Here is a 13,569-nt window from a genome sequence, read left to right as displayed (position 1 = left end):
CTATGTTTGACTCCAGCTAGTATTCTTATTATCGTGATTCTAAATTCTGGTTGAGACATCTTACTCCTATCTGTGTTGGTTAAATCCCTGGCTGTCGTTTCTTTGTGTTCTTTCTTTTGGGGTGAATTCCTTCATTTTGTCATTTTGAAGGGAGGAAAGTAATTAATGAGGTAGACAAATTGAAATTAAAAAAAATTAAAATTAAAACTATATTGAAATTAAAAATTAAAAACACACACACAAAAATCGAATAGATGATGCTAGATCCTAGGTGTGTTTTGGTCTGGGTGTTGAAAGTGGTTTGACAGATTAGAGAAAAAAAGGTGGGGTGGGGGGGAAGGAAAGTGTTTGAAAATTTGAAAGAGTGAATACACTGAAGTAGACTAAGATGATGGGGGTAAAATAGAATTTGAAAAAATATACACAAAAGTAAAGAATCTAGTAGAAAAAAATTAATATTTTTAATGAAAATTAAAAATAAATATGAATTTTTTTATTGTCTCTTTTTAAGAAAAAAGAAAAGAAATGAAAAAGAAAAAAGATAAGAAAAGAAAAAAAATCGTTTGAAAATTTGAAAAAGTGAATACACTCTAGTAGACTAAAATAAAATGATGGAAGTAAAATAGAATTTGAAAAAATTTACATAACAGCAAAAAATATAGTAATAAAAATAAAATAAAAATATTTTTAATAGAAATTGAAAGTAAAAATGAAGTTTTTCTGCATTCAAGAAAAAGAAATGAAACAAAAAAAAGAGGAAAAAAAAGAAAGAAAAAAAAGGAAATTGAGAATTTGAAAAGGTGAGTACTCTGAAGTAGACTAAAATAAAATGATGGAAGTAAAGTAGAATTTTTAAAAATTTACACAAAAGTAAAAAGTATAGTAATAAAAAAGAAAGATATTTTTAATAAAAATTGAAAAAATGAATTTTTTCTCTTTCTGTATTCAAGAAAAAAGAATTGTAAAAGAGAAAAAGGAAAAAGAAAGAAAATTGAATAGATGAACCTGCTAACAGATTGAAGTAGGACTGAAATTGCTTCATTTTCCCCTAGAAGTCAGTCTGTGTAGCTCTTTATAGTCCATAAATTAAGCCGGCAGTGAGGTTTGTGTTCTTGAAGAGCGAAGCTGTCCCAGTTGGGTGGGACTCGGTATAACAGCTCCGCTCTCCACTAGATGGCGCTGCTAGCCTACTGGGGTGGATTGTTGCAGGGCTCGTAGGTGCGTACGCGCATGTGCGGGAGCGGTGAAAATGGCGCCACTCAGCTACCCAGTCTGTTCTCCTGGATCAGCAATCATGCACTCGTCCTCTGTCTTCAACTCTCGTCCACTCTCCGCTTCTTCACTCTTCGTGACCAGGCTCCAGGCAGCACCTCTCTCCCAAGCCTTATCTCAGATGCAGCTGTTTTCCCCGGCCTCCTACTTCTGAAGGACTGTGGCTTTGACCCATTCCGCCCCTCTGCGGGAGGGTCTCACCGAGCAATGGCCGAATGAGCAATGGCTGAATATCGGCTGCACCCAGCTATGCCCGTTGGATCCTGTTTTTGCCGGTGCCCCGAGACTGCGGCCAGAATGCCAGCCCACCCCAGAAAAAGTTCGCGAGACAGTGTAGCAGCAGCGTCTCGGGGATTATGGAAAATCGCAACACACATCTGGCACCAGGCTGCACCCTTAACAACCTTGTCCCAGCACCAGCGAATGTGGCCGCCTTCCGGGGTCTGCTGGGACCAGGTGGCTGCAACAGTCTTTACCAAATGTCCTTCCAGCAGTGGAACTGCTTTTCCCCGTGAGGCCCGAGAACCTCCCGGACCCCACCCTCTTCCTGGGGGTTCACCCTTCCCACCAGAGCACTGCCAGGTGTCAAGCTGAGGAGTTACAGCCTTTGTGCTCCCCTTGTTTATAGTCTTAATGGAATTTAAACTTTCTCCTTTCTCCCTTTTTAGTTTAGTCCCTGCGGCTGTTTCCAATTTTCTACTTTCTCTCCAGCTGCTTTTGGGGAGGGGTGATTTTCATGTATTCTCCCCCCTCCCCAGTCTCTGTCCTCTCTCTGCCCACAAAAGTGGTTTCCTACCTTTCAGGGCTTCTCACTCCCCAAGTTCAGCTCTCCGCACCACATACCTGCTCTATTCTGTGGTTCAGGTTGTGCAGATTGTTGTGTTAATCCTCCAATCAGCTTTCTAGGTGTGTAGGATGGTTTAGTGTTGGTCTGGCTGTATTTCATGGACATGAGACACACAAAAAGCTTCCATGCTGTTCCGCCATCTTGGCTCCTCCTTCTTATATGATTTTAATAACTTGAAATTTGTTGAAACTTCCCTGTCCTAGAAAAAAGTCTATTTTGGTAAATGTTTCACATGAACTTGAGGAAAAAAATGTATTCTGACATGGTTCAAGTCCTACTGGCTAACCATGTTGTTCAGATCCTTAGTACTTGTGTTGGTCCATTTGGGCGGCTAGAATGAACTACAACAGACTGGATGGATGATAAGCAACAGAAATGTATTGCTTACAGTTTTGGAAATAGTCTTCTTGTTCTGCCCTTAAATACTTAAAAATCACTTGTTCCATAACCTTTCCATCAAGTTCCAATCTTCAGCTACACCACGGCAAATTGGCCTCTATGTTGCCTACATAGGTTTTCCTATTGCTTCATCACCAATGAGGAAGCCTAGGTGATCAACACCTTTCATCACCCTCCCTTGAGCTCGATCACCCACTTTCCACTTTCGCTGACTCCTTACTGGCAGAACAGGAGGGGATGATAAGCTGTGGTTCTGTGTTTTCAGCATCTCCTAATTTTGTCTACTGTGTGCCCCGGTCTATCACACAGGCCAGCAGCCCTCCCGCCAGCTTCCTCCTGGTCTGTTCCATGCTGATTGGGGCCAGAGATGGGTGGCGGGAGCTATCTGACCATCCACAGCAGGGCCACCCTCTCCATCTGCAGGGGGGAGGGGAAAGGGAGGAGCCGGGAAGCCCAAGCAGAAGTGAGAGAGCAGCAGGCTGGTCAGCTGCGGCCACCACTTCTGCCACCTAGGCCAGAAGGCTATCCCACCCCACCGTGGCCCCCTCCCCCTCTCTGTCCCCTCCTCCTCCCTCCTGTCCCCACCCTCTGATGGCTTTCTTTAGTGATATTACTTGGATTCCTTTCTCTCTGTTTTTTTACATATCTATTAATAGTTTTTGATTTGTGGTTACAGTTAGGTTTATAGATAACATCTTATGCACATAGCTGTTTGTATTATGTTGATGATCGCTTAAGTCCAAACCCCTTCTAAAAGCACTAAATTTTTATTCACCATCCCCCAAGGTATCACCATAAATTTTTCTTGATACTCAACTTGGGGTTATACCTACTGGAAATTATATCTTCCTTTCAGAAAGAATATTATCTGTTTTGATGTGGGCTACACCATCTCCACAGGCAATGTGCTTCATTGAAGCAGTGGGGATTCAAATTGTCTTATTCGTGATGTGGATTCAGTTTGAATTTATTTGATTTAACATAAGCTCACGGGTGGGGTAGGGGGAGTTACCAAGAGTTAGTAAGGGTTTTTTGGGGGATAGAGTATGAGGAGAGTGTTACCAAAGAAATTGTTGTCTGAGAGAGAAGAATTGTTTGGAGGAGCGCCTGGGTGGTTCAGTCAGTTAATATCCATCCGACTTCAGGGGCGCCTGGGTGGCTCAGTCGGTTAAGTGACCGACTTCAGTTCAGGTCACGATCTCACGTTCCGTGAGTTCAAGCCCTGCGTCGGGCTCTGGGCTGATGGCTCAGAGCCTGGAGCCTGCTTCCGGTTCTGTGTCTCCCTCTCTCTCTCTGCCCTTCCCCCGTTCATGCTCTGTCTCTCTCTGTCTCAAAATAAATAAACGTTAAAAAAAAAAAATCCGACTTCAGCACAGGTCATGATCTCGCAGTTCATGAGTTCAAGCGCTGAGTCAGACTCCGTACTGACAGCTCAGAGCCTGGAGCCTGCTTTGGGTTCTTTATCTTCCTCCCTCTGCCCCTCACACACACACACACACACACACACACACACACACACTCTCTCTCTCGCGCGCGCGCGCTCTCTCTCTCTCTCTCTAAAAAAAAAAAAAAAAGTTGTTTGGAGTTGTTTGACCAAATATGTCCTAACATGAATAGTAGGTAGGGTTTGTAAATCAGTGGAATTACTACAGTAATGAGGTTTCTGTAATGGTAATAATAGAATAATAATTATTTAGTGCTTTCTTGGGCCAGAAGTTGTTCTGAGTGCTTTATGAATATTAACTCATGAACTCCTCACCATAGCTGTTGGAGATAGCCACTATCATTCCCATTTTTTAGGTGAGACACCGAGGAGAGAATTTAAGCAACTTGTCCAGGGTCACATGGTGAGTTGGTACTAACTGTTGAACTCAGATAATATGATGCCCTGCTCCGTGTTCTTAACCAGTAGGCTCTATTTTGTCTTCCTCCTGGATGACTCTGGAACATGCAAAAGCAACTCAACCAATGTCCTGGGTATTTTCTTTACAGTTGCTAGTGATGCACTTCCAAAGTGAAGGGTAAAACTCGTTGTGAGAATAAAATTGGTATTGCCTGGCTTGTCAAAGTAAATCGTGAGTGGTAATATTTCTAAAATCTAGTTTACACACATAAAATCTATTATATGGTTTTTACTCATTTTGCCCTAATTAGGCAAAAAGCTAATCAGAGGTAGAAAATCCAGTTTTGACCATACAGTCTTATGTATTTGAACCTTTAGAATGTCACTGTCTTCCAACACTTTAAAAGACTGATTGATCTAAGAAGACGAGGAGAGCCACGTCAGATAGTGAGATACATCAATCCTAAAGAGGTGAGGACACTGTTTATTCATACAGCATCTGTGTTTTCCCTTCAAGATGTGTGGCTGCTTTATAAATGTGCTTGTATTTGTTTCTTTTAAAACACTTTTTTATTGAAGCACGTTATAGAAAAGTTCATGAAACATAAATGTATAAGGTCACTGAATCATCACAAACAACCCCCTGTGTAACTTACATAACCCAGATCAATGTTTCCTACTTCAAACCACCGCCTTCCAGGCTTTGCACATCACCGCCAATTTCCCTGCTCCCAAGAGGCAACCACCATTTTGTTGTAGCTTTTTTTTCTTTAGTTTCCTCTGTTTTTGAACTGTATGTAAATAGAATCTTATGGTGTACTTTTGTTCATTCAGCACTGTGTTTGTGTAGCTGAATTGTATTCATTTTATGAAAAACAATGATAATTATTTCATTATACACACACACACACTACTGTTAATTCATTCAGTGGTTGACATTCATACATATATATTTTTTCCAGTTTGAGTCTGTTATAAAGATTGCTTTGGGGAACATTCTTATTCATCTGCCCTGGTGCATATGTGCACGAATTTCTTTTGGTTTCTATTCTACCTAGAAATGGAATTTCTGGGTAACGGGATCTGCCAAACTATATTCCAAAGTTACTGTACAATTTGTATTAACCATCATCTGTCTCTTGGAATTCTTTGTGCTTTACATCCTTATTAATGTTTAATTTCAGCTTTTTAATTTGCCTTTCCCTGATAGCTAGTGAAGTTGCACATCTTTGTGAGGAGTTCCGCTCCTGGTTACAATCCTGTGTGCCTTTCCAGGCCTGACCAGACACAATTACAGGGACTTTATCCAACAGGCCCCACACGGGAAAGCTGTCCCCTCCTCACAATCAGACTTGGTGCATGGCAGTGTCCTGCAGCCTCTCAAGGGAGCTCAGGCTGGGACTCAGACACCCTGGACGGAACCCCCGACCCCCGACATATTTAAGTATCTAGTCCCAGCACTTTCATTTTTAGTTCTTTATCTGAGGCTTTGAGCTGAGGTCTTCAGACACCTCTGCTGAGACCTCTTTATGGGGGAAACCTTGAAGACCCTTTTCCCACTCTTACTCAGTCCACTCAGACTGTCCTCCCTTAATCTCCTACATACCTCCTACTCCAAATATACACACCTTATGGTCCCTAACACTGCTGGAGCCTTTTGTTCAGGATTCTGTGCTGATCCACCTGACTCTCTGTCACTGCACTGCTAACGGTGCGGGGCGGGGGGTGGGGGGTGAGGGTGAGATGGAACAGGTGGATTGGGGCCTCCTCTAGTTGTAGACCCCCTAACTCTTGCTTATTACCATGTAGTAAGTGGTCAAAAGCTTTCTTTCCCTTTGTGCTTGTTTCCTTAATTGGCTACTCTGACGCTGACATCTCACCTACCGTTCTTCCAGATCAGCTGAGCTCCTGACATTTTTTTGGTGTCTTTTATGTGTACATTGTCTCTTATTCCTACTAGTTTAAAGCAGTTCTTTATATAGTCTTCATAAAAGTCCTTGTCGTTTCGTGTTCCATTCTGTGATTTGACTTGTCACTCTTAGGATGGTCCTCACTGTGTGTTTTTTATCACGAAAAATGGCAAACATATTACAAAAGTCGAAAGGATAAAGTAATAGACTACAGGTACCTATCACCTAGCTTCAGCAATTATCAATTCCCCACCAGTCTTGCTTCATCTATATTTCCACCCTCTTTCCCCAATCCCTAGGTTAGTATTTTGAAACAAGAATGTCTTTTGGTGAACAGAGTTCTTAATTAAAATTTTTTTAATGTTTTTTATTTTTGAGAGAGAGAGAGTGTGAGTGATGGGTGGAGGGGGCAGAAAGAGAGGGAGACACAGAATCTGAAGCAGGCTCCAGGCTCTGAGCTGTCAGCACAGAGCCTGACACGGGGCTTAAATCCACAACCATGAGGTCATGACCTGAGCTGATGTCGCATGCTTAATCAACTGAACCACCCAAGTACCCCCAGGGTTCTTGATTTTCATGTACTTAAGATTATCAGTGGTTTTGTGTATGATTGGCGCTTTTTATAAGCTTCGCCAATCCTGAAATCATGAAAGTATTCTCCTATATTATATAAACTTTATTGATTTTCTTTTCATATTTAGATATACAAACTACTCGGGATTCATTTTTTTGTGTATGGTGTGGGGTAGAGATCCCTTTCATATTCTTCCTTATAGGTATCAAAATGATCAAACACTGTTTATTAAAAAGATAGTCCTTTCTCCACTGCCTCCACTGCTCTGCCATGCCACTTTTATCATAAATCAAGTAACCAGTTATGTATGAGTCTGTTTGTGAATTCTCTATTACCTTCCATGATCTATTTTTCTACCCTTGTTATAATTACTTTGAGTTTATAACAAGTATATTATATGGTAGACAATACTCCCATTTTGTAGTTCTTCAAGAAGACACTTCCAGGCTATCGTTGGATGCTTTGTATTTCCATGTAAATTTTATTTATTTTTTTAAGTTTAATGAGAGAGAGAGAGAGAGAGAGAGAGAGAGAGAAAGCAAGCTAGGGAGGGGCAGAGAGAGGGAGGGAGAGAGAATCCTAAACAGGCTCTGCACTGTCAACACAGCGTCTGTGGGGCTGGAACCCATGAACCATGAGATCATAACCTGAGCCAAAATCCAGATTGGATGCTGAGCCACCGAAAACCAGGCACCCCTATGTTTTTGGTATTTAGAGTAATGGTATTTAGAGTAGTGTTAGGAACTGTCCCCTTTGCTTCTGTTTTCTGGAAGAGATAGTAGAGAATTGATATTTTTTTTCCCTTAAATGTTTTATCGAGTTTACCACTGAACCCATTGAGGCTTGGTGCTTTCTTTTTTGAAAGGTTAATTATTCATTCAGTTTATTTAATAGGTATTAGTCTATTCAGATTTTCCATTTCTCCTCTGTGAGTTTTGTCAGGTTATGTCTTTCAAGGAATTGAACCATTTATCAAATCTGTGGGAATAGAGTTTTTCATAATATTTGTTAATTATCCTTTTACTGTCCATGGAATCAGTAGTGATGGACCCTCTTTTCTGATATTAGTCATTTGTGTCTTCTTTCTATTGTTTCCTTCTTAGTTTTTTTGTACAGAAGCTTATTGGTTTTATTGAGCTTTATTGGTTTTAATTTCTTTGATTTTTCTCTGTTGATTTCCTGTTTCAATTTCATTGATTTCTGTTTTTTTATTCTTGACTTTTGCTTACTTTTGATTTAATTTGTTTTCCTAGTTTCTTAAGATGGAAGCCTACATTATTGATTTCAAGTCTTTCTTGTTTTCAGATATATGTAGTTAGTGCTATAAATTTTCCCCTAAGCACTGTTTTCAGTGCATTTCACAAAATTTGATAAGCTGTGTTTTCATTTTAATTTAGTTCAAAATATTTTAAAATTCTCTTGAGACTTCCTATTTGATTCACCTGTTATTTAGAAGTGTGTTGTTCACTGCCCAAGTCCAAATGTCCAAATGTCTGGGCATTTTCGGACTATCCTTCTGTTACTGATTTCTAGTTTAATTACATTGGAGTCTGAAAGTACACTTTGTATGATTTCTCTTATTTTACAGTTGTTAAAGTGTACTTTATGGTCCATAACATGTTCTATGTTGGTAAGTAAAAGTTCTCTGTAAGCTTGAGTAGAATGTATGTTTGCTGTTGTTGGATGAAGTGTTGTAGAAATCTAGATCCAGTTAATTGAAAGTGTTCTTCATTTTCATAATAGACTGCTGAATATGTCAATTAATGATAGAGAGGTGTCAAATTCTCCAACTATAATACTGGATTTCTCTAGTTCTCCTTGCGGTTCTTTCAGTTTTTGCCTTCATATTTTGATACTATGTTGTTAGGTATATGTACTTTATGGATTGTTATGTCTCCTCAGAGAAGTGGCCACATTATCATCTTGTAGTCCTCTTCTTTATCCCTGATGATTTTTCTTGCTCTGAATTCAGCTATCTCTGAAATTAATACAGCTTCTCGGTTTTTGTTTAATCAGTGTTAGTTAATATGTTATATCTTTCTCCATTACTATGCTTTTACCCTATCTGTGTCTTTATATTTTAAATGGTTTTCTTACAGACAACATATAGTTGGGTTTTTTTTTTTTTAAATCTATTCTGTCAGTCTCTGCCATTTAACTTGTGTATTTATACCATTGATATTTAGTATGGTGATTGATGTCTAACATATTTAATGTTTTCTATTTCTTGCCCTTGTTCTTTGTTTCTTTTTTTCTATTACACCCTTTTTCTGTCTTCTCTGGTTTTAACTGAGCATTTTATATGATTACATTTTCTTTCCTCTCAGCATATCAATTATACCTCTTTTTTACTAATTTTTGGTTCCCTAGAATTTGCATTGAGTATTTACAGCTAATCTAAGTCCATTTTAAATAACACTATTGCACTAAATGAAATCCCCCATAGGCATAGGAAACAGAGTCATGCTTAAGGGGAAGGAACTGCCTCAAATACACAGCTGACTCTCATCCCCATTTGAGTTTGTAGATGGTAGGTAGAAGGATAAAGAATTAAGCTTAAATCTTCTCAAAGTACTTTTGAATTTCCCATAGGCTTTCATAGTTGAAGAGATAGAGAGTTGCCATATCTAAAAAATAGGGGAAAACTGGAAGTGGACAAACCAGACATAGATTACTAAAACTGCAGTCCAGGCTTGAGCCAGCTAAATTTTTGATTGGATTGACATGATTAGCACCTTACCCTACCTGACTGAAATAGGAAGGAAAAAATTCCATGAAGCTGTACACTTAAGATTTGCCTACTTTAGTGGACATAAAAGTATATATATAATGAATTTTGTTTAAAAAGTATATACAGTTGACCCTTGAATAACGTTGGGATAGGGGCAGTGACTCCCTGCCCATGCAGTAGAGAATCCTTGTGTAACTTGTGACTCTCCAAAAACTCAACTACAGATAGCCTACTGTTGACCAAAAACCTTACTAATAACATAGTCAATTAATATGTATTTTGTATGTTACATGTATTATACACTGTACTCATACAGTAAGTTAAGCTAGAGAAAATAATGTGTTATTAAGAAGGTCGTAAGAAGAAAATACATTTACAATGCTATGCTATAAAAAATCCACATATAAGTGGACCCGTGCAGTTCAAACCCATGTTGTTTAAGGGTCACCTGTATAAATTTTATAAATGTAAGTTTAAGATCCTGTTATAAAACATACCTTTCACGATTGAACTGTGACCCTACATATGTATGTATGTATGTATGTATGTATGTATGTATATGCTTTTTAGTCAGGAGAAAATTATGCAAAACTTAAGGTAGTCTTTTAGGCTTTATAGACTGAACAATTTAGGATAATATGTATATTCTCATCTAACAGTACTATCAGGTGGTAAGCTTGAACTCTTCTGTTAGAGGACCCAAAATTGTTTTCTCTCTTTTACATTTGGTGCAAGGCATTAAAATTTAGAAGACGAATTCTATACAATTCTTAAAAAATTTAAGCATGGATTTTTGATTTAAGAAAAGCTACTTAGGAATGGTCATCTTGTGTTAAACGTGGATTAGCCAATGACATTTTTTTACTCTGAATTTACCTGTAAGATAAATATGTAAGTCATATGTTTAAGGACTTATTTAAAATTTTTGTTTTTGAAATAACAAATCACTTGGCTTTTATACTTATATGTTGCACAGAAAGGGAACATATTTGGTATCACTTTTCCAGTTACAAAAGCTGTTTTACTTATTGGATGCCCATTAGAAATTAAATCTTAAAATATATTTTAATTTAAAAATAATTATTTAAGGCTTAGTTACTTGACCTATTTCATAAGTAATTAATATTCAGCACTATTTTAGCATGATAGAGTGAGAAGTGGTGAGTTGATACACACAGAATTTTGAAGAGTAATGTATTTTTTTGTAGGCAGAGCTGCTAGATGCTGCTGCGGGCATTCATGTACGATTCAGATTAGGTGGTGTAAGTATGGGTGAATTCTTATTTGGTAATTTTAAAGCACATTTATATGAAATTTAAAAGATTTAAATTTTAAAAATATAAATCGTTTTTTGTGATTACAGTGGCCCTTTGAACTTTTCCATATACAGGTTAAATTTCCACCTGATATATACTATAAAATTTTCACTCATAGACCTATTGAAGATCTGTGTGCTAATAGCCCTAGGGATTATACAAAACTTCCAGCAAAATATACATCTCATGTTAAAAGTGATAATCTTCAGGAAGAGGATCATCGTGGCTGGTATCGTCGTATAGAGAACAATGGCTGGAGGCTTGTCTCTGATACAGTAAGAAAATAAAAATATTAATAATTTTGAATCTTACATATTTAGGAACTCTTGTCTTTTTGAAAAATAATTTTAAAATAAATCTTGGTAATTTAACTGATAAAAACTGATGATGGTAAGTACTCAGAGGTTACTAATAATACTTCAAGATCAACAGTGTATCTTTTTTTTCTTTACATTTGCTTATACTTCTAGTAATCAGCTTTGATCTAGGCCATATTTAGATACTGTTTGGAACTCAGCAGTTTAGTATCTTTATAACAAAGCAAATTGGAAAATGTTGTTGACTCTATTAATCCTTGGACTAGAGGTGGGAATTTTTTTTTTTAGTGTTTATTTATTTTGAGAGAGAGAGAGAGGGCATGAACAGGGGGAGGGGCAGAGAGAGGGAGAGAGAGAACCCCAACCAGGCTCCACCGTGTCAGCACAGAGCCCAACACAGTCTGATCCCACGAACCATGAGATCATGCATGACCTGAGCTGAAATCAAGAGTCAATCACTTAACTGACTGGGCCACCCAGGCACCCCTAGAGGTGGGATGACATCTTAAGAAAAAGATGACATTTTCTCTTACAGAGCTTGTAACAACAGATACTGGTGGAAAATCATCTGGATTGTCATGGTGTTTGGAACTTTAACATGTCGTCATATTAATTGAATGGAATGATTTTAAATATACATAGTTCTTAATACGTATATGTGATGTAGGGACTTTTCCATAGACACCCATGTTTTACCTCCTCTTTTTGTGGGGATAATTTCTACCTAAGCATGTTTGGTTAGGTTAACATGATCAGGTTCTATAGCTCTAGATGTCTGTTTATATGGCCTCATATCTTCATTCAAATTTTCAATCTCTGGTATGTAGATTATAGAATGTAGTATATTAAACATACTAAGTATGAAAAGTGAACATGATCGAGTTGTGTATTCCCACATTTATTCAACAAATTTTATTGCATACCAAACATATGTCAGGCGTTGTACTAGACGCTAGGGATACAATGGTAGATAAAATAGTCCCTTCTCTCAAGTAGTTTGCCTTTTAATTTGGGAAGGACTTAAGTAAAAAAGAGTTTTTCAGTACAGTGTAGTAAATATGTGCTTTAATACGTAGTGCTGTGGGGGATAGAAAATTCTCCTCCTTGTTTTTTAATATGTGGGGAAGGAGAGGCAATGAATTGGAAGTAGGAAAAATAGGCAGCCAGTTAGGATAGCATGTCATACAGGAAACCACAAACTCTTGGGACATAATGATGAGACTTCCCTGTTCTTGGAGGGTGCCTATCCTCCCTGAGAATTAGAGTCTTCAAACATCAACAGCCCTGAGAGTAGGTGAGTTTGTTCTTACGAGTAAGGAGTTTGTTCTTATGAGAAACAAAAACACTATTGGAGTATGTCTTTTCATTTACCCATTCAACGAATAGTGCTTTGTTAGTCTTTCTGTGACATGTGCCTCTGAAAGCTCAATGCGCTATTCACCTGTGGCATAATAAGAAATACCTTAGAGGAGGTGTGTTCTCTCCTCTGTTTCTCTCTTGGCATATTCCTACTGAACACACAGAACTTTTGACTGTAGCCAAATTACCTCACAATCAGTATTTCAACACTTTGTATATTCATTTTCCATTTCTCAACAGTTTTGGGTGTCTCCTGAAAACGTAGAGGTGGGAGACAAAAAAGAAAGCGAATTCCATTTCTCTAAACTGAAGAGAAGGCAAGATATGGAAAAGAAAAGAAAAATTAGAAAAATAGAATGGATGAGGAAAATGTAAGTTGATGAAATGGACTTACTAAATATATACTGTTTTAAGTTCTCCTTAAAAAAATAGTATCACTACAAAAAGAACTGCGTGTTATTTTTAAAAAGAAAATCTAAGGTAATGTTTATGTTTTAAACAATATTTAGATAAGCAAACACTTAACAAATGCCTGCTATCTGTGAGACGCTGTTACTCTCTGAGATATAAATGGAAAAAAGACATGCCTTTGATCCCAAGGAAATTACAGTCTATAGGAATATCAGATATGAAAATAAGGATTTACTCTTACATATCGGGTAACTTGTATTTGGCCCTCCAGATCCACTCTGTACCCTTCTCAACCCTTCTTTCTGTCCTAAGACACTGACCTAAATGGATTATGCTAAAAGTCATTCTGGACCTTTCTAACAAATGTTTAAAGCAAGCCAAAAAATCAGATTGTTTACAAGTTTACTTCACTGCATACCCAGAACAAATCCCCACAATATTTAAAGGAATACAAACACTTCAGTATCCCAAATCATATAAAATTCACAATGTCTACCATACAGCATTCAGTTACCAGGCATGAAAAGAAACAGGAAAATAGATCCCATTTAAGAAGAAAAATTAATTAGTAGCAACAGACCCACCAAAAT

At 37.9% G+C, this 13,569-nt stretch overlaps 1 protein-coding gene across 9 annotated transcripts in view; it reads left to right on the top strand.

The window, feature by feature from the left end:
• Window positions 1-13,569, top strand: part of CD1H11orf65 (chromosome D1 C11orf65 homolog) — a 63,301-nt gene that overhangs the window by 27,723 nt on the left and 22,009 nt on the right. For 4 of the 9 annotated variants that reach the window (XM_045482699.1, XM_045482700.1, XM_045482701.1 and 1 more), the window contains exons 3-6: window positions 4,740-4,832; window positions 10,785-10,838; window positions 10,967-11,167; window positions 12,809-12,939. In XM_045482699.1, coding sequence (XP_045338655.1) covers window positions 4,740-4,832; window positions 10,785-10,838; window positions 10,967-11,167; window positions 12,809-12,939 — 479 coding nt within the window. Of the gene's footprint in view, window positions 1-4,318; window positions 4,366-4,739; window positions 4,833-10,784; window positions 10,839-10,966; window positions 11,168-12,808; window positions 12,940-13,569 lie in introns of all 9 variants that reach the window. The other 5 variants (XM_045482706.1, XM_045482705.1, XM_045482704.1 and 2 more) reach the window with 4 other exon arrangements.

This window comes from Leopardus geoffroyi, chromosome D1 (assembly GCF_018350155.1).
Source record: "Leopardus geoffroyi isolate Oge1 chromosome D1, O.geoffroyi_Oge1_pat1.0, whole genome shotgun sequence".
NCBI classification, from domain to species: domain Eukaryota; kingdom Metazoa; phylum Chordata; class Mammalia; order Carnivora; family Felidae; genus Leopardus; species Leopardus geoffroyi.
This window is presented reverse-complemented; position numbering and strand designations above follow the sequence as displayed.